This window comes from Sylvia atricapilla, chromosome W (genome assembly GCF_009819655.1).
Source record: "Sylvia atricapilla isolate bSylAtr1 chromosome W, bSylAtr1.pri, whole genome shotgun sequence".
Lineage (NCBI taxonomy): Eukaryota > Metazoa > Chordata > Aves > Passeriformes > Sylviidae > Sylvia > Sylvia atricapilla.
The window spans coordinates 17,240,762-17,260,536 of NC_089173.1; the positions used below are offsets into that span (position 1 = coordinate 17,240,762).

At 43.8% G+C, this 19,775-nt stretch overlaps 1 protein-coding gene and 1 long non-coding RNA gene across 3 annotated transcripts in view; both read left to right on the forward strand.

The window, feature by feature from the left end:
• LOC136373320 (uncharacterized) overlaps nt 1-19,775 on the forward strand; it is a 447,213-nt gene that overhangs the window by 257,312 nt on the left and 170,126 nt on the right. The window lies entirely within an intron of this gene.
• The window catches only part of LOC136373312 (cullin-4B-like), a 35,388-nt gene continuing 30,977 nt past the window's right edge, over nt 15,365-19,775 (forward strand). The window contains exons 1-2 of one of the 2 annotated variants that reach the window (XR_010745626.1): nt 15,365-16,475; nt 19,156-19,271. Coding sequence is in view for 1 of the 2 variants with exons in the window: in XM_066338208.1 (XP_066194305.1) it covers nt 15,947-16,475; nt 19,156-19,271 (645 nt within the window). In the remaining variant the exon portion in view is untranslated. The remainder of the gene's footprint in view (nt 16,476-19,155; nt 19,272-19,775) is intronic. The other variant, XM_066338208.1, reaches the window with a different exon arrangement.

The window sequence follows — 19,775 nt, forward strand, 5'->3', positions numbered from 1 at the left end:
ATACTGGAGACGGCCAGGGAATCAGTCCTAGGTGACAGTGCTACATCTTCGAGGTGGGGAGGGAGCAGAAGCCTGGCTTCCAAATGTTATAAGCAAAATATCCGAATTGTTTTATATGATTGAAATGAATAAAATGTAAGAAATTCCTATTTTTGACACAGTCTGTCATTTGTTAGGAAGGTTATGCTGTTTAAAATGTTATGCCAGTTGTAATAGACTGGGAGTCAAGGAAAGGTTCTAATTGGAATTTATTAGATTACAGCAAGCAAGGCAAAGGCAAAACACAGCGCTGGACGGCAGGAGAGTCTCCACTCTGCCTACTGCCGCACTGTGCAAAATTCCAGTCCACCTTTTTATCTTTTCTTTTCTGGATGACGTGTCCTTTCCTGTGGTACTTTGACCTGTTGCTAGGGGGTCTTTTTCTGCCTCCCGGTGGTCATAGCAATGAAGGCGGGCAGTCATCCTCCGGTTGCCTCTTCCCTTATATGGCAGCTGTGCTCAGGTTTCTGAAACTTAAAACTAATTAAGCAAGTACAGAAAAAAGATTGAGCAAGAGCATGTTTGTGTATGGCTTTTCTATAGGCTTAGATAGTAACATAGTAACTTTCTGTTATTTGAGTTGTTTTGACCTCTAGTGAACAAAAACAGATTATGTTCATCACACCAGTTGTACCCTGTCTGTTAAGAAAGTTATGCTGTTTGTACCAAAATTTGTACCCTCAAAACCTTATTCCAAGTTGTATACCCCCTCTAAAACCCGGGTTCCCTTCCCCTTCCGTCGGGCTAGGCTGTCGCCATTCCCGCCGGCTCCTCGAACTGCTGGCCCCGCCTAATAGGAAAATCCAAAGACTCCCATGGTGCACCGCTCCAAAACCGAAGTGCAGTTGCCGGCAAACGGACCCAAAAGCTGCGACCCAGCACAAAATCCAGATAAAAGAGAGACACTACAACAACAAGAAGACCCTCAGCTACCTAAGGACTGAATTATGCTTCTGCGGCCTCACCATGACCAGAAAGAGACTGGGAAACAGTGACACCCCTAGACCACACGAGCCCAGTTGAGTTCCTGGGGATTCTCGCAAGGCAGGAACTCCCGACTCTGCAGCGAGAGCAGCAGATTCATCTGACATCTCATCCTCAGCGGCGGCCCGAACAAGAACGGTGATATGAGCGAGAACGGCAACAAGAGCGAGAACGGCGATAGAAGCGGCGACGGTGCAGGTGACCCCTCGAGTTCCCCCTTGAAAGAGCTGACTAATAAAGGCCTTTCAAAGGAGCAGGTCTCCTGGCCCATTTTTAACAATTTGGGGGCTCGCCGAGATCTAAGCCACGCCCAGAAGAGGACCAGGATGGGAAGGCGCAGCCTGGCCTCGGACCTCCTGGACAGCTGGACATCCCGGACCAGAGGACGATGCTCGCCAGCCTCATGGGACACCACTGAGCAGTATCGGTAAGACAACCGCTGGCGGGAGTGGAGACGAGCGAGTGTGGAGTGAATGAGAGGGGAGCCGGCAGCCCGGACCCCCCCCAAGCGATTTTAGACTGCTGAGTACCGCGTTTCCACACCCCCGCGAGGGGGCCGGCCGGGAAAAGCAGGAAGCGAGTGCATTGGGAGTGACTGAGGCATCTCCAGGGGCATAGGGGCCCCCCTCCGGACGTGCGGAGGAATTTAGAGAGTGAGTGGCACGTCAAAGAAGTGTGTGGCAGAAAAGGCTTGGGCCAATTTCAAGCGTGCAAAAGGGTTTGAGCAGTGTGAGGCACACACCACACTGGCTGAAGTTATAGCCCGGGGTGTCACAAGAGACTAGCGCTGGCTGGGGTAGCGGCTGGAACCCTAAGGGCGGGTTGCCCAGGCTACTTTCGGGGCTTGTGAGTGAGCACTGACTGGGGTAACTACCAGGGTGTGGAGAGAGAAAGAGAGCACTGGCTGAGGCTACGGCCAGGGGCGTCTGAGTACCGGCTGGGGTAGCAAAGATAGGCTGCTTTCGGGGTGCTTTGGAGGCTGGCTGGGGTAGCTGTCAGGGTACTGGGAAAAAAGAGTCTGCATTGGTCAGGGGTATCTTGGGTACGCTTTCCAGGTTCAAGGGTGTCATATTGGTCAGGGGTACCCAGGGAAGAGGTACGCTGTCCGGGTACGGAGAGGTAGAACTGGTCGGGGGGCCCAAGAGAACGCTGTCCAGGTGCAGAGGAGTGAGAGTTAGGGGAGTCCCAAAGTGCGAGGGACTTAAAGGTAGGGTGAGTGAGTGAGTCGCACACTGTATGTCCAAATCCTGGCAGTAGGTGGTAACTGGAACCCTGGGCCCTGGTTGACCGGCCGCTTATGGGGATTTGCCTGACGTACAGGAGAGAAAAGGAGTGCTGGCTAAGGGGTAGTGGCTAAGGCCCTAAGGGCGGGTCACCAGGCTACCTGTAGGGCATTCCGAGCACTGGCAGGGGTGTGGGAGTGGGCAGAGCCCCAGCTGCTTTGCCCTGGAGGGAGTTAAGCTGAGGAGTCAAGGAAGAATTTCGCAATGTCACTTAGAGTCCATAAGACAAAGACAAACTTCTTAGCTACGGCGACCTGTCCAGAGACCCATAAGCCCCTTCAGAATTTTATGTAGATTTGTTACAATTGATTAGTTTTGTACCCTTTTCCTCCCACCCTTGTGTCCCATAAAAACCCCTGAGTTTCCTCTGGTCAGCAGAGGTTCTTCGTCCTTGGAGCCTTTCGCTGGTACCCTCTCAATAAAGTACCACTTGCAGAAATTTCATACGAGACCTCTCTCTCTCTTACTACGGTCAGCTAAAAGAGGGGCTAACTCATAAGGGCATGAGTTGAGAGCACTGAGCTGAAATTACTGAAAGCTGAAATCACTGAGCTGAAAAATCACTGCTCTGCTTGCCAGCTGAGAAGCCTTTCTGTTAGCTGAAGAGCGCCCTGACCCCCTAAGGAGCTGTTTTTAGCGAGACATCTTTTAGGGTGGCTGTGGCTCTCTGAATCCCAAGCGGCAGACCCCATCCACCAGCTGAGATTCAGGGTAGTGCCCAAACCCTCAGAGAGGGTCCCTGGGGCTACTTATGAGTGTTCAAAGAGTGAGTGAGAGTTAAAATTTGGGTTGCCTGTCTTTAAATTTGTGTGTGTGTGTAGGGGCACCTTAAAGAAGTTTAGTTAAAACAAGGTCAGATAATTTTGCTTTGTGTTGCCCTGAAGTAAAGATTCCGTTAGGGTAAGAGCACCGTAGTTTTTATTTGAGACCCAGTGAAAATGGGAGCCTACATAAGTAGACTGGAGCCAGTTGAGGAGAAAAGAAAGAAAAAGATAAGAAATATTCCACCAGACAGTCCACTAGGACAAATGTTGGAAGTATGGGAAGTTGATGAGGCCACAAAAAGCTTGGACAGAGTCAAGATAATCCATTATTACATAGAGGCTTGGCCTAAGCTAGATTTATCTGAAAAATGGCCATGGTGTGGAACTAGAGACCCCTGGATGTGTTCACAATTAACTCAATACTTTAAAGCCCGAGAAGATTCAAGTACCGAACAAATACTCTATGCTGCCTGTTGGCAGAAACAAGTAGTCAAAAATGAAACAGCAAAAATATGTAAGTTACAGCAAGGGAAACAAAAGAATGAAAAGCAGAAGGGGAACCAAGAAGAAGCTAGCCATAATTGGGACCCCTTAGAACATTTGCCTCCTCCTCCAGTTTATCCCAAAGTACTACAAACTATCCCTACTAATCCTCCAACCTCACCTGAAAATCATATCCCACCTTCCCAAACTGTAATCCCTGTTCCTTCCCCAGCTTGCCCCCCTCCAGCTTAAAACCCCTCTTACCCTCTGCCGTTTCATAACACTAGTCTAGCCTCCTCTCCTTCACTATCCACAATCCCTGCGCCCCCTCACAGCTGGGAGCTGGGTCTGGCACCTAACAGTGCATCCTGTCAGGCAATAAAAAACCCAGAAAGACCTTACAGTAACACCAGGTCAAAAACCAAACTCTTTCCCCTAAGGGAGGTCCCAATGGGTGGGGCAATTGGAGGAATAGGGTTTGTCAATGCACCTTTAACAGCGTCAAAAGTCATAAATTTTAAGAAAGAGCTGGGGAATCTAGTTGAAAATCCAGTGGGAATTGCCAACCAGATTGACCAGTTTTTGGGCCCAAATATTTATACATGGGGGGAACTAAACTCCATCTTAAATATACTCTTCAATCCAGACGAGGTTCAGCTGGTTAGGACAGCGGGGATGCCCATCTGGGAAAAAGAACACCGAATGGGCCCTCCCAGTGACCAGAAGTTGCCAGTAGCTAACACAGGGTGGGACCCAGGCGGAAGAGAAGGAAGGAGAAATATGGAAGATTATAGAAACCTGGTAATAAGAGGCATTAAAGAATCAGTTCCCCGGAGTAGTAGCACCAAATTAGCCTTTGACGGGGCCCAAGAAAAAGATGAAACCCCAGCAGCCTGGCTGAGCAGGCTCAGACAGAATTTCCAGCAATATTCTAATTTGGATCCAGATAGCCCAGAGAAACAGATATTATTAAAATTGAAATTTGTCACAAAATCCTGGCCAGATATCAAGAGAAAACTTAAAAAGATAATAAAAAGAACCAGTATTGATCTCCTAAATTTCCTAGGGGAAAAGAGCCTCAAAGTGTCAAAGAACAAACTGCAGTTTGTAGAATCACAAGTCACCTACCTTGGACACCTCATTGGGGAAGGGTGTAAGAAATTAAGCCTTGAAAGAATCTCAGGTATACTTTCAATCCCAGCTCCAACCACAAAAAGAGATATAAGAAAATTATTAGGACTATTTAGTTATTGCAAGCTGTGGATAGAGAAATATTCCCAAAGTGTTAAATTTCTATATGAGAAATTAGTCCAACCTGAACCTGTGAAATGGACAGATAGAGATGAAGAACAGTTGAAAGACCTAAAGACAAAATTGTCTTCAGCCCCTGTCCTGAGTCTCCCAGACCTTAAGAAAAAGTTTGACCTATTCATTAACACCGAAGGGGGAATAGCATATGGAGTATTAACCCAAGAATGGAGAAGACACAAAAAGCCTGTCGCATATCTTTCCAAACTTCTGGATCCAGTTGCAAGAGGGTGGCCGGCTTGCCTCCAGGCTGTAGCAGCCACAGCTGTTCTTGTAGAGGAAGCACAAAAACTGACACTGCAGGGAAAAATCATTGCACACACACCCCATGATCTCAGGACAGTGTTGAGCCAAAAGGCTCAACAATGGCTGACTGACTCTAGAATTTTAAAATATGAAGTGATTTTAACCGGCACCAGTGATTTAGAGCTAACTACATCAAAAAGTCTAAATCCTGCCCAGTTCCTCTCAGGGGAACCCACATCAAACTTAGAGCACAATTGCCTGGAAATCATAGATTTACAAACAAAAGTAAGAGAGGATCTTGAAGATACACCTCTACCATATGGGAGGGTGCTATTTATTGATGGATCATCTAGGGTGACAGAGGGAAAAAGGATATCAAGCTATGCAATTGTCGAAGGTACAGAAAGGGGCAATTTAAAAGTTACAGAAAAAGAAAAACTACCCCCAAACTGGTCTGCCCAGTGTTGTGAAGTCTATGCCCTCAAGAGGGGATTAGATTTATTAGAACAAGACCAAAGTACAATCTACACAGATTCGAGATATACATTTGGAATAGTACACACATTTGGAAAGATCTGGGAAGAAAGAGGTTACCTAAATTCAAAAGGGAAAGATCTGATACATAAAGAATTAATTAAATTTATATTAGAATCTCTTATGAAGCCCCAAGAAATAGCAATTGTACATGTCAAGGGACATCAAAAAGGGGATACATTTGAAAGAAGGGGCAACCAAGTAGTTGATCAAGCAGCCAAACTAGCAGCTCAAAAGCTGGGAGAACCAATAAAAATTCTTACCTTAAATGATATACCAGCTAACAAAGTTAGTGAACCCATGTATGATGAAAGTGAATTAAAAGAAATAAAGAAGTTAGGTTTACACCAAGGGAAGCAAGGGGAATGGCTGACCCCAGATGGAAGAAAATTCCTAAATAAGGCAATAGCTCGAAAAATGCTGGCAGAAATACACAACTTAACTCACTGGGGCACCCAAGGGTTGTGTGATCATTTCCTAAGAGAACACCTATGTGTTGGAATCTATAACCTGGCTAAAGCAGTTACTGAAGGATGCCTAATTTGTCAGAAAGTAAATCAAAAAGTAATGAGAAAGCCCACACCAGGGGGAAGACAAATAGCATTAAGACCCTTTCAGAGTATACAAATAGACTTCACAGAACTGCCTCCAGTACAAGGATATAAACATCTTTATGTTATAGCTGATCACTTAACGCATTGGGTGGAAGCCTTCCCTACAAAAAGGGAAACAGCACAAGTGGTAATAAAGATACTAGTAGAACACATCATCCCCTGCTATGGACTGGTAAATAACATCGATTCAGACAGAGGCCCCCACTTTGTAGCACAAGTCCTGCATGATGTTGTTAAAGCCTTGGGAATTAGGTGGCGATTACATACACCCTGGCATCCCCAAAGCTCAGGGAGAGTTGAGAGGATGAATAAAACCCTCAAAAATGTATTGACTAAATTAATAACAGAAACTGGAATGAATTGGATAAAATGCCTGCCCCTAGCACTCTTGAGAATCCGAGTTAGACCGAGGTCAGACATAGGGGCTTCACCATATGAAATTATGTTTGGACTCCCTTTCTTACTAACTCCTTACAGCACTGCAGATTATTTAGAAGGGGAGGCAGCCACTCAAGAATATACAAAAACAACTGGAAAAACATCGGCCGATCTTAAAAAAAGAGGGTATCTTCCTCAAACCTCCCCCTTAGACGCAGATGTACACCAAATAAAGCCAGGAGACTGGGTCCTAATTAAATCTTGGAACACCACTCCACTAACCCCCAAATTCGAAGGTCCGTACCAGGTCCTACTCACAACCCACACTGCAGTGAAGACCCAAGAAAAGGGCTGGACACACATATCCCGAGTAAAAGGACCATTGCCACTTCCCAGTGACTCTGTTACCCCAGCAAAGACTCCCTCTGAATGGACTATCATTAGAGACCCAAACACACTTAAAATAACCTTCAAGAAACAACCAAAGCCCAATTAGAAACGAAAAAAACCCCGTTGTTCAAAATCTTTCCAAGTTGTTATCAAAAGCTGTCATAAAAAAAAAATGTTCTCTGTAAGTTGTTGTTCTAAGTTATCATGAAGTGTTAAGCTGTTTTAAAAAAAGTTGTGATAATAATATCATTACAGATCTCTCATAGGGCACACCACAGAAAGGCTAATCAAAAACTGAAAAAGAAGTGGGAACACACTGAAAAGAACTCCATAAGTCCAGCTAGATAACTTCCCCAACCCAAGAGGTAAGACCAGGTGAGATCGAGATAATGGTTCATACTGGACTCTTGGGAGAATGATGGGGAGAATCTGCAGTCCCTTATAAGAGTTCACACTCATGTGAATCCCACGTGTTTTGATATAAAGCAGTATTAGATTGTAAAAATGCTGCAACATTTAAGCAGCGCCTAACTGGAGAGTGCCCTATAAGAGAATAGTTTTACTTTGATTAGAACCCCAAACTGAAGAACTAAATAAAAAATATACTCCCATGAATCAGAAACTGCCAATTGATGCGGGCAAAGGGCCGATCAAAGAAATAGAGGGGGGACTGAAATGAATAAAATGTAAGAAATTCCCATTTTTGACAGTCTGTCATTTGTTAGGAAGGTTATGCTGTTTAAAATGTTATGCCAGTTGTACCCTGTCTGTTAAGAAAGCTATGCTGTTTTGTACCAAAATTTGTACCCTCAAAACCTTATTCCAAGTTGTATACCCCCTCTAAAACCCCGGGTTCCTTTCCCCTTCCATCGGGCTAGACTGTTGCCGTTCCCCGCCGGCTCCTCGAACTGCCGGCCCCGCCTAATAGGAAAATCCAAGGACTTCCATGGTGCACCGCTCCAAACCGAAGTGCAGTTGCCAGCAAACGGACCCAAAAGCTGCGACCCAGCACAAAATCCAGATAAAAGGGAGACACTACAACAACAAGAAGACCCTCAGCTACCTAAGGACTGAATTTTGCTTCTGCCGCCTCACCATGACCAGAAAGAGACTGGGAAACAGTGACACCCCTAGACCACACGAGCCCAATTGAGTTCCTGGGGATTCCCGCGAGGCCAAAACTCTTGACTCTGCAGCGAGAGCAGCAGATTCGTCTGACACCTCATCCTCAGTGGCGGCCCGAACAAGAACGCCAATAGGAGCGAGAACGGCGACAAGAGCGAGAATGGCGATAGGAGCGGCGACAGCGCAGGCAACCCCTCGAGTTCCCCCTTGAAAAAGCTGACTAATAAAGGCCTTTCAAAAGAGCAGGTCTCCTGGCCCATTTTTAACAATAACGAAATTTATTAAAGTCAATTTGGTTACAAAGAAATAAAAAGTCCACCACCAAAATAAAAACAAAGAGATGCCAAGTCCGGGAGTTGGCACCTGGTGAACCAGGTCGGACCAGTGATCTATCTGGCAAACAGTCCTCCCCTTGTTCACGAGAAAATGCAGCTGGAGCCTGGATTTTATACAGCTTTTGTGCCCTCAGGCTAGACCCAGCGATGTAAATCTCCTCAGCCGTCCGGTATGGAGTTATCTATTCTTTATGGGCTTGCATTGAATAGTTCTTCCTGGGCTTACTGGAAGCCCTTTTGTCTTTCTCTCCTGATCTGGTGATGTTGTCCAGGTGGCATCAGTGTCTGGTCAGAGGGTGATGACCGCTCCTTGTCTCGCTACAAAAAGATGTTACTTCGCCCTGTGCCTTCAAGTGCAAATGAAGTCTCTCCCTGAGTTTAGGTTTTGCAATCTGAATTTTACAAAGGTGGGGGGGTGCTTAGTATATTTACTATATTTAACTTTCAGCACTTTATATAAAATATTATTACAAGCATGAATTAATCACCCAGTCTCTTCTTAGAGTCATGGAAATGCTACCACTGGCATAAAGGGAAGGCAGGAGAGGACACAAAAGACCAGGCTACTATGATGCTAACAACCAAGTTCTTTTTTCCAAACAAAACAATTTAATCTCCTTTGATACTACAACAAGTAATTAAAACCTAATACTTAAAAGTTATATCAGCCAAACAAAGTAAAATCAAGCTTTATACATGGTATCATTCAAATAATGCAGTACAGCTTCAGGAACAAACACACTAATAACTTTTTAAAAGGATAGGAATGAACTACGGCATTACATAAATAGTCAAGCATTTCACTCATGAATGCCACCTTCACCTACTTTGTAGCATCACTAAAAATATTGAGTTATAATCAAGAATTCAATTTTAACTGAAACATGGTGACACTGCTCATCCCCAGGATTAGAAAGTGAGAATGTGAGTTTATCACACTGACAAACTATTCCATACATTCTGGTGATCCTCAAAAAAACTTTCATGAAATAATACTTCACCATGCAAACAACCACAATTTTAAAAACTAACGAAAAATTCATCATATTCTCAAATTATAGAAACACAAGGTAAATTTCTACCCTTCTTGAGGAAGACAGCATATCTCACTGAAGTCACCTTAGTCACTAGTTTCATGCCTGCTTAAAACAGCAAGATTAGGCCCAAATTTTCAAACATCGCTTTTGTGAAGAGGAAGGTCTTACCTTGGTACTTCTACTACCTTAAAGCAGTTGGACCACTGATTCCCTTCAGGGCTGAGCTAACCTTAAATCTGGTCTCAACTTCTCCATCTTCTCTTCCAAATTTTTTTGCTGGGGTAGCTGCAGACTTCAGGGCCAGATAACTGCTCAGCCAATCTAAATGTGATTGTACAGAGGATTTTTGAAGAAGGCTCCAAAGACCTAGGCTGGACTTCATTAACACAGCTCTCAGTGTTACTGTTCAGCCTCAACACCAAAAAGCTGTAGACATTTGCTCTGGTTGCAGGGTCAATTTAAGTACCAAAATTTTAAAAGCATGGTACCTGGACAAGACTGACAAAGCAAGGGGAACATTGTTGTATTTCTCTGGGAAATGGTTTTTCCCCAGAACCCCTGAAGCCTGTAACCATGTAGTTTGACCCTTCCTTCCTTTCTTGACCCAATTGGCTGAGGTCCAGCTATCTTTCCTGATCAGGAGACTAGAAAAGACCCTGTTCTTCCTTGTTCGTTCTCTTTCCCTTTTGTAACCCTTGAAGAATAAACGTCTTGGACTAATTCCGGGGGTCAGAGCCTCTTTTGGATCTTTTGTCTTGTCCCTGAGATATTCCCCCAAAGTCTCCCAAGGAACTGAGCTAGCCAAGGAGCCCCAGGGTGCTGTGGGGGTTTATTTCAGAACATGCAGCAACTGCCCTGACAGAAACCACCCCTCAGGATCACATGCTAAATAGAAAGGACTTAGGATTTCACCCACCATAAGTTTTGGTAGAAAAAGGGGAAAATCCATCACACCTGGCTTCTTCCTGGATCCCCAGAACTTTACCTTGCCTCCACCTGCTTTCTCATATCCAAAAGCTGAATATTATAACTGATGGAACAAAGTCATTGACTGTTCTGCCCCTCAGTGATTGCATAGACAGAAAAGGGACTCTTACTCGTCTTTTTTATAAATCAAATCCTTTCAATGAACCAAGAATGTGTAGAAATTTGACATCTCTTATATTTCTATATCTCTTATCTAACTTGACTTAAGTGAACATGACAGTTACTGGGGAACAGAGGAAAACTTTACAGCATACTCATGTAAGTTTTATTTAATTAGCAAACCTGTTTATTTTTGTTACATCTGACTTGGAATGCAATTTAGGAGCCTTGGGAACCACACAACCTGTTCTAAAGCCAGTCAAAACCAGATTGAAGCTTTGTTTTGCTGGTTTTTTTTTGGTTTTTTTGTTTTTTTGGTTTTTTTTTTTATCTGCAAAAAGTACTTTTCTACACATCACAAGTATGATGTTCCATGTGGAGGCCAAGAGGCTTATCCCCAAGGTAGCTATGCCTCAACCCTGGAGGGACTGAGGCAAATGGGGAAAAATACCGTTTTAGGTCATGGTGAGGAAAACCTCCCTCCCATGGGCCTTTGCAACTACATGTTAATATTTCTTGAGTTTCGTTGTTACAATGGTTTGTTAAGTTTATGTAACCCTGTTCAGCCTTGTTTACCATATATGCATACCTCCCAAAATGTTCTTCCTTCCCTTGGAACCCGTTGGGTTATTTTTGCCGCAGTACCACACCCCCCTGTGTTGGGGGTTAGGTTTTGTTTCTTTTTACTCTAAAGAATTTTTTCCCCATAAGTTACCAAGGAGACTAAATGTCGTACTTAAGACTATTTAACAAAACAAAGGGTGGTCAAAGATCAGATGGGGGGGTGTGGGGGTGGGGAGGATAACATGAGTTTTGAGGCAGGTAAAGGACAGAGCTTCAGGCAGCCTGGCACTCTGGTTTTCAGCATTTGGGAAGAAAGCACGGCTCGGTTGGTACTCCTGCTGGAGGAGTTCACTGTCTCTGGAGGAGTCCAGTCCTGGGAAATCTGCCATCATCTGCTCGCCCTGGAATTCTGAGCTTCTCTGTCGCCCTGCAAGAGCTGGGCCAGCCCTGCCCCACTGTCATAGTTTTGTCTGCACTACTCGTTGTGCTACAGCATGACCTTGCACTCTCCTGCCCTGCTGGGACATCCTGCCATCCCAGCTACCAGCCCGGGACTTTTCCACTGTTTCCAGCTTGGTGCTCTGAGGATCCTGCAGAGGCACCGAGACCAAACTGCCCTGGGTTTTTGTGAAGCAAAGCCCTCGAAGTTCTTGGTACTGTTTTTGTTATCAATGCTGTAGTTTGTTTTGTTTTGTTTGTTTGCTTTGTTATACTTACTAGTAAAGAACTGCTATTTCTATTTCCAAAATAATTTGCTTAAAAGCTTTTTACTGAAAAAATTATAATTTGAAAAAAATGGGGTGGTGGTAGTTTACATTCTCCATTCCAAGGGAAGCTCCAGCTTTCCCTGGCAGATACCTGTCTTCCCAAACCAATACACCCTGGTTCCTGGCCACCCCTGTGCACCATTTTTCCCCATCCCTATTGGACCCTGACTCTCAAGCTCCAGTATATAACCCTGGATCTTTGGCCCCATTTTTGGCTCTCGTCCCTGGAACACATTTGAGGCTGTACCCACGATGCATGTGCTGACAATAAACAGCACTCAGATTTCCAAATGGGACCCCGTCTCTTTGCCTTTATTGTCAGTCCTTTATTAGCAGAGTGCACCGGCCCCCCGAGGCGCAGATCGCTCTCAGGGACACGCAGTAGCACGATGCTACAGTTCCAGGCCTCAGGAGTTGTCTGACAGTGACTCAGTCATAAAACATTCTCCAGAAGAGCCTTGGTAACATTACATTCCTCTCTCTATGTACCAGCTTTTGTCAAGACAAGTTAGTCCATCTTTTCCTATCCAACATACAAGTGCTGCTAGACTTCCCTTGAGAAGCTCTGCTGTCAGGCAGGCAGGTGTGCACTCTCAGCTGAAGTCCGTGGAGAATCTCCTGGAACAAAATCTCATCACTTGGTTTGTTATTTTTTCCACAGTCATTTCTTAACAGTATTTGAATCCTAACAACATTCCTGGGGAGTTTACGGTCCCTTTGGTAACAGATCTACCAACATCAAAAGACTCTAAAGGCCTAAGTAGTGGTTTCATGTTCGCTAATTTCTGTTTCTCAGCCAACACAGCAATTAGTGTAGTGGTTTGAGTGCCCACTAGAATTATTTACTCTTTTTTTGCTGTGAGATAGGATTACGAGAAAAGCAAAGCAGGCTTAAAACTTAAAGGGGTATAAAGACAGGTTTATTAACAAAACTACAAGAGAGAAAAAGAAATTAATAAGAATCATAATAAAACCTTCAAAACACTTCCCCTCCTCCCCACAACTTTCCTTTCCATTTTCACGGACAATGTGTAGAGACAAAACTTGGAACTTCAGGTCAATTACTTCTAAAATAGTCTTTCATTACTTCTTTCAGAGAGAGGTCTCTTTGTGTCTGCTATGGAAACTTTCCCACCAGAAAAAAACCAGTTTTCTTGTGGCTTTTAATTATCACAAAAGCAGCCGCCCTGGAATCTGCATTTGTGAAGTCCCTCTCATATCACGCAGCCTTCCCATAGCTGCATAATGGGCCATGTAACCTCATGGGGTACCATTTTAAAGATTAATAGTTCAAAGGCAAAGGTTTTCTTCATTTCTAGGAACAGGGATCCTTTCTCTTTCTGGGGGCAGATCTTTATCTTATCTCTCGCTCTGTTTAAGCTTCTCATAGGATTACAGCTACTTCAGTATTTACTTAGTTCACCACAGATGTCTTTATTCAAATTTACAATTTGAATACTCTCATCTCTCCATCCATGCCTTCTCTGACTTTAGAGGGATATTCTAGTATATTACAGTCCATTACCATGGCTTGCTAAAAGAATTTCAGCTTAAAACTAAGGCATCTTCTCATTCTCTTTTCATCTAAGATTTAACTCTTCCTTCACTGACTTTGAGATCTTCATATTGTCTCTCTATGTGTCTTCACTCTGTCCTTCTCTCTCACTCAGAGGGGATTAATGTTTTGCAAGTTTCATCTGTCAAGGAAAGAGTTAACATTTCTCTTAGGTCTGCAGAGGGCATGACTGTTCTTCTGGGCAATGGCCAAAGGTGGTAGGGTCAGGCTGCACTGGGCTGGGCCAGGATCTCGAGGGTTTCTGGCTGCTGAGGGGCCACTCTGCATGGCTGCAGAGCTACCCTTGGGCTAGGATCTCAATAGCTGTGTGCGTGCGGCTGGGGTTCCTTCCCCCCTTCCTCTGCCCAGCAGCCACTGGCTCTGGGGGGGAAAAGGCTTAGCAGCAAGATGTTAACAGCTGCTGGAGGCCCAATCTGGCCAGGACAGGGCTTTCTCTCCTCCACCCCCTGCCTGGCAGCTGCTGGGCCCAGCCCTGCCAGGGCTACAGCAGCGGCAGGGTCTGGCCAGGCTGTGCCAGGCCCCAGGGGGCCAAGTGGCGGATTGGGTCCGGCCCCGCCAGCCCCTGTTACCTCTTCCTAGGTCAGAAGAACAGAGAACTTTTGATTTATTAAAAAAATATGGATATTGATCTAATACCGATATCCAACTATGACAAAGACTCTCTAACAGTTTGAAGTTAGAAAGTGTATGTTTATTACAACGCCGGGCAGCATGAGGGATAGCTCCCAAATACACACGCGCAATTTACAGATGATCACAGGGTCTTTTTATGTACAAAAGTGTTGAATACCCAAAACACAAATGCATATTCATAACTCTGGTCCATCCCATTCCACGCTTCATATGGTAATTAGCCAAAAAGCAATTAAGCATGCGTAGTTTGTTCTTTGAAATGGGTCGGTGGTCCTTCTTATGGGGTGGGGTCTCAAAATGATGAAGTAAGATGCGTCTTCCTCGCTTTGACTTTTTAACCTTTTAGTGTTGGTGACACCTGGATCCTGTTTTCTCAAGACTATCTGATTTATGATCACATTGTGTTCTTGGAGTCTATTGATTAAGTTGACAGGTCTCCTGATTTATCAGTTCCTTAAATCCGGCTTATGCTAAAAAAAGGGAAGTTTACCTCAACAATGTCTAGTTAGCAAAGGGAAGTTTACCTCAGCAATATCTATTTTAACTCAAGTCCTTAATTCTTCAAAATTAATGTCTCACTTTTCCTCTGATTTTTAACCTGCGTAGTCCAGAAGCGTATCTAGCTCTCTAATTGGTTCCACAGGTTGTCAGTATTCAAAGCTAGTCACTAATTGGTTTTGCCACAACTTTTCTTAAAAATATCACTTCCGTGCAAAACCTGCACAGTCTATGACTTCTGTTCTTGCTTCCAAAAGTTACAAAACAAATAAACAAAACAAAAGCAAACCATAGACTGTAGCTCAGTGCAAGTCCGTATGTATTAAAATAATTTTAAAAAAAGATGACGCTAAATGATTGTTTATAAATAAGTGTAAGAAAAATCATTTCCAAAGCAAGCCAACAGGCCTCGGCCTAGGCCGCAGGCTTCGGGGAGCCGAGCTCCGCGAACCCCGCCGTGCACCGTACTGACCGCGGCCGGAGCCTGCGGCGAGCCTGAGGCGGGCACGGGCCGGGTGGGGCCGTGTGCGGCAAGGCAGGACCCCGGTGCGGGACTCGCCAACCCCGTACTCCCGCCCCAGGGGGCGGCCCCACGCCGGCGCGGGTGGCACCGAGCCACGATCAGTTCCGGTGGGGCCGAGGGCGGGTCCCGGGACGGTTTTACCGCTTCCTGACTGCACTTCCGTGCGCCGCGCCCCGTCATGCACGGCGGGCGGATGTGCCGCCATTTTTGCGCCTACTGTGCCGTGCGGCGACAATAACAACCTGGCCGGGCCTTCCCCCCTCAGGGAGCGCGGGCACAGGCGGAGAGGGGGGAAGAGGGGCCCGAGCGGAGCGGCCGAGGGGCAGAGTGGGAGGCGTGTGGGGCGAGGGGCTGGAGCCGAGGTGAGAGAGAGCCGCGCTCAGCCCTCCCCGTTGCTGCTCGGCGGAGACGAGGCGGCCGGAGCAGGAGGGGCGCGCAAGGAGAAGCCGGGGAAGCGGGCAGCCTTGGGCAATTCTGCTGCTGGAGAGGAGAATTGAAAGGAACTGGTGGGCGGCGAGAGGCAGGAACGGAAACACTCCGCTGGGAAAGGAGTAAAAGCAGAAAGGCAGAGACAAACTACGAGAACCAAAGTAATAAAGAAAAGGGGAAGAGGAGATAAAGTGATTCCTCTGATAAAGAACGCGAAGGAGGAATACAGGACTCCACTGATGAGAAAGACTCTCCCGAGAGGCAGCAGAGACTGACTCTAAAACTCTCCCCGTCTCTTTGTCACACTACAAGGATTTGATGCCCCTCAGCCTGTTCACTTCTGTGTGTTCATGTTTCCCACAGGTTTCTCTTCCCCCAACCCCCCAGCTGCAGCCCAGGAGGTCAGACCTGCCACTGATGGTAACACTAGCAGCAGCTCCTCCTGCAAGAAGAGAAAGTTAAATAACAGCAGCAACAGTAATTCCGAAAAAGAAGAATTTGGTTCCATTTCCTCCTGCACCTCCTCTCCTTCCAAAAACACCTCCTCATCATCTTCCTCTGTCATCACCACTTCCTCGGGCTCCTCCTCAGGGGTTGCTTCCTCCAACCATCATCTCCAGAAGAAGCTGCGCTTTGAGGACTCCGTGGATTTTTTTGGACTCGATGTGAAGATGGCTGAAGAGTCTTCCTCCTCCTCTCCTCCTGCCTCTTCTCAGCAGCAGCACCAGCAACAGCTTAAAAATAAAAGCCTTTTAATTTCGTCAGTGGCTGTAGGGCACCATGCAAATGGCCTGACCAAAGCTGCCTCCTCTACTGTTTCCAGTTTCGCCAACAGTAAACCTGGCTCTGCCAAGAAATTAGTGATCAAGAACTTTAAAGGTAACAGGCCATAATTTGTCACAACCTGTGGGGAGCTGACACTCGACTTTGTGTTTTGTTTTCAGCCTGAAAACTGGTTCCTTTCAAATAGCTCCAGGTTTTGTGGGAATTGCTTTTCTGTGGTGAACATTTCTGTACTTATGTAAAGGGGAATAATGATTTCTGATGTGTGCTTGCCTTGTCATGTACACATCCTGAGCTACACTTTGCTGCTTGGAATTATTTTTTGGACTCCCTTCACTCTGTCTCCTGAGAAGGCCTTAATTTGTATGTTAGGTGATTACGCACTTAGGTTTTACTGCTAAGTGTGTAAATCGCCTTTGTTTAAACTTTTAACATTTGATACCTCTTTTCTAGTAATCTTGATTCAGAGCTTAGTGTATATTTTAGCCCAGTTTATGATGTCTTTGCATAGAATATGTTTGGTTTTTTTTAATTGGTCTTGAATCTGCATGTTGTGCCTCTATCTGTGTTGTCTGTTTATAGGATAATCTGCCTGTGCTTAGTTTTAAATGTTGAAGCTAAGGTGATTATCGGGCTATTATGGTGGATTTCTTTTCTGGTTTCCCCAGTTGCCTTTCAAGTAGGTAGTTCAGATTTTTGCAGATTTTTTTCCTTGTAATGTCCTCACTGTAATTTTTAATTGTAGTATCTTTTTCTCTGTCTTGGCTTACTCTTACTTTACAAGTTTGCATTATTTTATAAATTCTCTCCAAACATGTGTTTGAGATTTTTGAGTAGTGTTACTAGAGAGCAAGGTGAAGTAGAGAAATTAAGCTTTTATGATGTGATGCTGCTTCATTTTCTAGTAAACAAAAATAAAAATAGGTAGGCAGAAAGCTTAGCTAAAATGCTGCCATTTTTTCCTTATAAAGGTGAGGATATAATGGGCTTTTTTTTATTTCCTGCCTCTTGCTGTCTTCCAAAATAGTCCACTACCTTTCTTTATTGGGTTGTTTCTTTCTCCTCATGTGTTTGGGTTTGGGGAGGGGTAAAAGATATTACCAAAATTAAAATTAATTTCTAAAAACACAATTTACACGAGTGTTCTGTAGACATATTGCATTAGGATTATTTGACCCACTGTAATGTCTTGCAGGAATTCGTGATCACACTTTAACTCTTTGCTTTAGGGTTCCAATTCTCAAAAATGTTCTCCATCCATTACAGCATCATAATTTAATTTGATTATTTTAAAATACAAACCTATAAGGCATTATAGGCTGCTCTTCAGTTGCTTGTGCACTGTTATCTTTAAGGGAAGTTAATGTCTTGTGTTTAAAATACCTATTAAATGTCATGGATTGCATGGTGCTGTGATCATCACTGCTTAAGAATTGGTATTTGAACCACTTGCTTAAAAAGGATGTCTCGGTATTCTGACAGCCTTGCTAAAATTTTTATTTATTCTCAGATGCTAAACTGAATAATAATCTTAAGATTTTTGTCTTTATCTTACTGTGATAGCAATAGCATCCTCTACAACTTAAATAACTTCCTAAAATCCATAACCTTGGTGTTGACTGCTGAGCAGTGTACTCAGGAGTTGCTAGTGAAAATAGGCAAGTCCATAGTCAGTTGTCTCTAGATCCAGATGATGCAGCTAATGTTGTGGTATTGCCAGTATTGTAGGGAAATGCTTGGAAGAACAAAATAATTACTTCTCTCTAATAGTTACTTCTAAGGAAATCATAAAGCTTTAATATTTTTTTTTTTTTTTTTTTACTTTTAGATGTGTAAAAGTCTATTTTAATAGAGTATAAACTCTGGGCCAGTTTCACCTATTGGTAGCATGAATGTGCATGTCATCTTCCTTCTCAGATTTTCTTCTTCTGTCTTCTCCATTTGGGAATGTGCTTATTAGAACAAAAATGGTCACTCTAGGTAGTTATGAGAATATAAAATTTTAAAATAGTTCTTGTATTCTGAGGATGTGACTTGGGGAATATCTTAGCATGTTGAAAATGCTTTAGTCTTGCTGAAGGTGCTGCAGAACAGGGGCATCTCTAGAAAAGAGCCAGAAAAAATAATGGAGAATGTCAGATCTGGAGCTGTTTGAACATTAAAAGAGGCTTAACTAAAAAATATCCACTGGCCAAACCCAAGAGAGACATAAATGGATTCTTTTAAAATGGGAAGGTTTTCCTTGGGACTGTAAAGCCTGTACAATAATTACAGTGTTTCCATGAGTGTTTCTTGAGGAGTTCTTTCCAACTGTTAATATGGAATAGAATTAATGAGCAGTAAATTAAAAACAATGATACACACAACTGTGTATCTTTTAATGCATCATTTTTTGTCTTTTATGTTCCTTTCTTTTGGCTCTGCTGGCCTGGTAATGAGAGGGTAACAAAGGTCTAGATCATTCTTGCTGGTTTTAGCCCTTCTTGAGCTGCTCAGGCACAGGATTGTGATTTTTGTAAACCACAGGTACTGTTTGGGCTACAAGTGCTGTGGTGTGTATGTGAAGAGCAATGCTGAATTTCTTAAATATGTTACTCTTTCAAATGTGAATAAGATACTGCTTTTACACAAATGCTTTCTTTTTGCATAAGTATAAATTAAAAGCTGGACCATCAGCCCATACCTCTTTCCCCTCAAAGCTCCATCCTTTTCATTTCTGTAAAAGGTTCTGCTTTATCTAAATACATTCTCAAACCTTATATAATTTCTTTTAAAGATAAACCCAAATTGCCTGAAAACTACACAGATGAAACCTGGCAAAAACTGAAAGAAGCTGTAGAAGCTATCCAGAACAGTACTTCAATTAAGTACAATTTAGAAGAGCTCTATCAGGTAAGTAAATTAAGTAAAAGAAATGGGTTAGGGCTTTTTTGTTTTGTTCTCAGATTTCTTTGCTTAAAACACTTGATATGGTGGTAAGAATATGGCATTTTGCTGGATAGCTTCTTTTTATTCATTGAAAAACTTGTCACCAAATAGTTTCTTCATTTTAAAATCATGAGTAAAAATTTCGCAAGACCTAGCATTAAACTTGTATATTTTTTTTACTTGCCACAACAAAACCCAAGGTATGGTTTTCCTTGCAGCAATTGACAAGAAAACTAAGGCAAGCAGCTATATCCCCTTTTCTGTTTAGGGGGTTGTGGTGTTTATCTGCTAAAGGAGAAATATGAAATCCTCAAATATCGGTGTTTAAAAATAAGGCGATTTATATTAAAATATCATTTATTTTCTGAAAAAAAATATCTGTCCATGATCAAGTATCACAAATCACTTTAAAACCGAAACTTTCTATTGCCTTCTAGTAGGTAAATAGAACACCATTTTTCCTTCATG